This window comes from Gossypium hirsutum, chromosome D12, assembly GCF_007990345.1.
Source record: "Gossypium hirsutum isolate 1008001.06 chromosome D12, Gossypium_hirsutum_v2.1, whole genome shotgun sequence".
NCBI lineage: Eukaryota > Viridiplantae > Streptophyta > Magnoliopsida > Malvales > Malvaceae > Gossypium > Gossypium hirsutum.
Window position 1 is genome coordinate 22,040,327 of NC_053448.1, and position 4,174 is coordinate 22,044,500.

A 4,174-nucleotide genomic window follows, 5' to 3' on the forward strand; every position below is an offset into this window, starting at 1 on the left:
TATCTATTTTTTAAATAACAAAAATAAAATACAATCTTAATGAAATGTTTACCTTTCAAGTTTCCACTCCATCGATACTTATCCCACATCATTCAAGAACGGACCGACCACAGAGGCACAGACTATGGGACCCATTCACCCGAAGGGATTCGTAAAGTCGAAGACCCAAAAGACTAACCTCACTCAATCAACATTTCTTTCTATTGAAAAGCAATGGCACAAAACTGTTTGAAGGTTATAGACTCGGTAACCAAGTACAGATGAATTAAACCATCATATTATAATATGATGGATGGTATTTCTAAAAATACCAAAAATGGATTTCAGGGTAGGCTGCAAAGTTGATTTAGCATTGTAGGAAAAGGCAGATGCGCAGGCATTCAAGCTAGCTAGCATGGAGGATTGAATTGTGAGCATTAGCAAAGTAGAAAGAACCATTTAAGTTTCCACAACGTTGGCCTAATTAAGGTATCTTCAAAAGGGAACAAGAGTAACACTTAAACACAACATCAACTCCACATGGCTTGACCGAAGAAGCATTAACCATTCGTAAAGTTACCACAACACTCCCAACATAATAATGTCGCAAAATTTAAAGCATACCATTCATGTGATAAACAAAAAAACAACACATTGTTGACACTTAAAAATCCAACAATCAAAATTACCTCATCCTATAATAAACAACCAACCATAATACTAAACCTTGTGGCAGAATTTAAGCTGCAATGGATGGCTTAGAGGCAGCAGACAGCCTGGATCTCTTCTTGGCTAAGCTCTCGCTCCTGCGCTCACGTTGCTCCTTCAACCTCTGAGCAAGGAGCTTCTGGTACTCTGCAGCCTCAGCTTTGGCCTTTGCAACTCTCTTCTTCTTCTCTGCAATTCTGCCACGCTTCCTCTGCAATGTCAATGGAGTCACCAGCCTTTGAATTTTGGGAGCCTTGCTCACTTTCTTACCTGCATTCCGATAATTGATTTTCAAATAAGTCAAATCACAAATAAAAATTTTCTTCCCCTCACAACTTGAAACGATGATAAATATTTTGCACACCGTTTTTGGTTGTCAAGGTTCGGCGGTAAGTGTTAACATACTTCCGAACATCATCCTCCTTAGAGAGGTTGAACAACTTCCGGATTTTTGATGCTCTCTTTGGACCCCTCATTCTTGGCTTCTCAGTGTCAGTCAACCCAGGAAGATCATTTTCACCCTTCTTCACAATAACCAAGTTCAGAACTGAAAGATCTTGACTAACAAAGCACCCACGAACTGACTTCCTCCTACGCTCTCCATTTCTCCTCCCATACCCACGGAAGCAAGGAGTACCTGTTTAGAAGAAGACAACCATTCAATAAAAATCATGAATCCATAATGGAAAAACATTTCTATACAAATAAAGGGGGAATAATTTTGTAGACTCCAAAGACCTCTGTGAAGCAACAGACGAACACGACCAGGTGTGAGAACTCCTTGTTTCATAGGAAAACCTTGCTTGTCACAGCCTCCCATGATCTTAAATACGTAGCCCTTAAACTCCTGTTAAATGATAACAAGAGCAAATGGCGGTTAAGAAGGCAGATGTGCTAGCAGAAATTTGAGACAAAGATATGATAAGAAGTAGCTTAAAAACATACCTCGCCAAGGGCATCACCACTGACTTCTTGTGAGATCCTCTTGTCAAAAAAGGCTCGGCTGCAGTTCAAGGTGTCTGTAAGGAACAAATATAACACGCATTGCAAAAAGACAGCAAAAACATGCTTTTGAATACAATCACAGTCAAACCATGTATAACCACAAGTGATAGTATCAGTTATATTTCCTTTCTGTTCTCTTCACATTAGGTAATCAAAGATGGAATTTAGAGAAGAAACAGCCATTGTAGACAAAATGAAGTTTCAAAAGAAACTAAGAACAACATAATATCACTACAAATATAATGAAAACTACCATCAATGAAGTTTCAACATTACAAGCAAGAGGCAACATTCATCAAAATTGCCCTACCCTTTAACAATATCTAAATAAGCTAAAACCAAAGTTTTTAAAGAACAAGGAAAAACCCTTTAAGATTTTGATTCTTTTTGGCCACTGTTTCATTGTTGCATACAATTTATGCCTCAAATCACAAAATCCAAATTCCGTTAGAGAAAAAAAAACACTGCACATTCTAATTTGTTTCTAACTTGTTTTTTTCCGCATATTCTCTAAATACTCTACAAAATGCAATCTCACCTAGTATATCAAACCTAAACATATAATGTCCCTAACTGCAGATGGCCAAAAATAACTAAAGGGAAGTCATGTTTTTCATTTGGTTAAATTACAAGCATTGGCTTTAGCCCTGCTATTCAAATTGAAAAGCATCAACAAGAAAATCTTTAAAATGCCCCAAAAAGAATAAAAGAAAAGTAAAATTACAGTTTCTGGTCATCGTCAATTTCCAGCTTCTCCTGGCAACCAGTGGTTGGGTTTGCAATGTTGAACTGAAACACACAAACAAATTATCAACAACAAAACCATAGAAAGATTCATATATCATTTTTTTTCTTATATTAAGAAAAAAAAGAAGAAGAGAGAAACCTTCATTTTGTGTGACGGGTGTTCTTGTTGGCTACAACTCAGGGGGGGGGGAGGACTGCCGCCGGTCTACTTTTTTCTAAGGTTTAGTTATAAAGAGTTAGGGTTTTTGCAGATATTTTTATATATAGAAGAGAAATAATTTGGTGTTGTAGTGGAAACCTGTTAAGTTTGTCTGAATCGAACCAGATTCATAGACGTGGGCTTTTATGGGTCCATGTTTTAAGTTTGTGATTTGGGTTCACCTGTGAAATTGTCTTCTTTGGACCAAACTACTTACACTCTTTTATTCATGAGTTTTTATATGTCCAGAAACAATTTTCATGGGCCTTTCTTTCTTTATTTGAAAAAAATCCACTGTCTTTTTTTTTTTTAATTTTAACTTGATTTTTAAGTTGCATGCATTACCCATTGAATATATATACTTAAGTATTTTAATTATTTACTTCCAAAAAATATTTCATGGTTTAATTTGTGATTATTATAAGTAATTATTATTAAAAACAATTAAAATATAACATATTTATAATTAAAAATATTTGTACAGTATACAATATTTAAAAGATGGACATATTGTAAATTTCTATTTTTTGCTCAAAAAATTCATCGCTTTAATTTCTAAAAAATCGATACCTTTTGTACATACCACATTTTTTTTATATTTATTTTCATAGAAAAATAAATATGATATTCAACACCATGGTAAAAAGCATTCATAAGTACAACTAAATATCAAATAATAGTAAAATCGTTAAAACACCAAAAAAGGACGCTATTGCTGAGAAAGTTGTTCCTCCAAATGCCACATCTTTCCTTGCATCTCAGTAACATGTGGCTGGGACCCAAAAAGTTGCTACTGAGAGGCCTGATCCAAAGGAGTAGCGGTGATGGTCAGATGAGGCGGTGGAGTAGCAAGGCAAGCAATGGCCTGCTACAAATATTGAGTTATCTGCTTCATGGGATTCTGATGAGAAGTGCCAAAGGATAGCTGAGTTTCAGTGGCCACTAGTGGAATTGGGGTAGTAGGTGAAGTTGAGTTTGCAGATGGGACAGAGGGAGATGTGACGTTAGGGTGAAATTATTTTGCTTATGTTGAATTTGTGACACATCTGTTCTGCAAATCATGGAATTCCATGCCTTCTGATTTTTGTTATTGTACAACTGCATGTCATACATGCTTTTCATTCAGATTCTGTATTTGCATGCCATGTCACATTGCATGGGGATGGGATAATATGGTAAGGAGGAAGTTCTGGTAGTTTAATGATCTACACTATCTGGTGGTTTATCCACATTTCTGTCTTGCAGCTTGTTTACAATTATAGTGGCTCAACCACACATATCTGTTCTAACATCTTGACTACAATATAGTAGTGTGACCACATATATTTGATATGACTGTTTAACTGCAACTCTGTGTCATTGTCCACAATTAATTGTTAGTGTGTTTTTGGATGGACAAGTTCTAGGGAACTCTAATTTGGTGTGCAGCAAAGCTGGGTAAGAAGTTTTCTAAAAATTATGCATTATGTTTTTCTAAAAAATACTGCATTGGCATAAGCATGCATTTTCAGTTTTTCTCAATTGATCATTATGAAG

The 4,174-nt window shown here is 35.7% G+C and overlaps 1 protein-coding gene across 2 annotated transcripts; it reads right to left on the reverse strand.

Moving 5' to 3' along the window:
- Positions 1 to 524: 524 nt before the first annotated feature.
- LOC107945391 (40S ribosomal protein S6) lies at positions 525 to 2,849 on the reverse strand. Of its 2 annotated transcripts, none has more exons than XM_016879375.2 (6): positions 2,579 to 2,849; positions 2,417 to 2,481; positions 1,633 to 1,690; positions 1,426 to 1,534; positions 1,052 to 1,324; positions 525 to 957 (listed from the first exon to the last, which is right to left on the reverse strand). In XM_016879375.2, exons 1-6 carry the CDS (start codon positions 2,582 to 2,584, stop codon positions 719 to 721), a joined length of 750 nt encoding a protein of 249 aa, XP_016734864.1. In that variant the 5' UTR covers positions 2,585 to 2,849; the 3' UTR covers positions 525 to 718. The 2 variants fall into 2 exon arrangements, with proteins under 2 accessions (XP_016734864.1, XP_040963789.1); XM_041107855.1 differs by having other exon boundaries at positions 1,633 to 1,706; positions 2,579 to 2,745.
- Between the last annotated feature and the right edge of the window lie 1,325 nt (positions 2,850 to 4,174).

What these genes read in the sequence shown, in the direction of transcription:
- LOC107945391 (XM_016879375.2), bottom strand. An exon ending in ATTGACGATGACCAGAAACT is followed by an intron (nt 1,691 to 2,416) that starts GTAATTTTACTT and finishes CTTGAACTGCAG; the next exon opens with CCGAGCCTTTTTTGACAAGA. An exon ending in AACCTTGACAACCAAAAACG is followed by an intron (nt 958 to 1,051) that starts GTGTGCAAAATA and finishes ATCGGAATGCAG; the next exon opens with GTAAGAAAGTGAGCAAGGCT.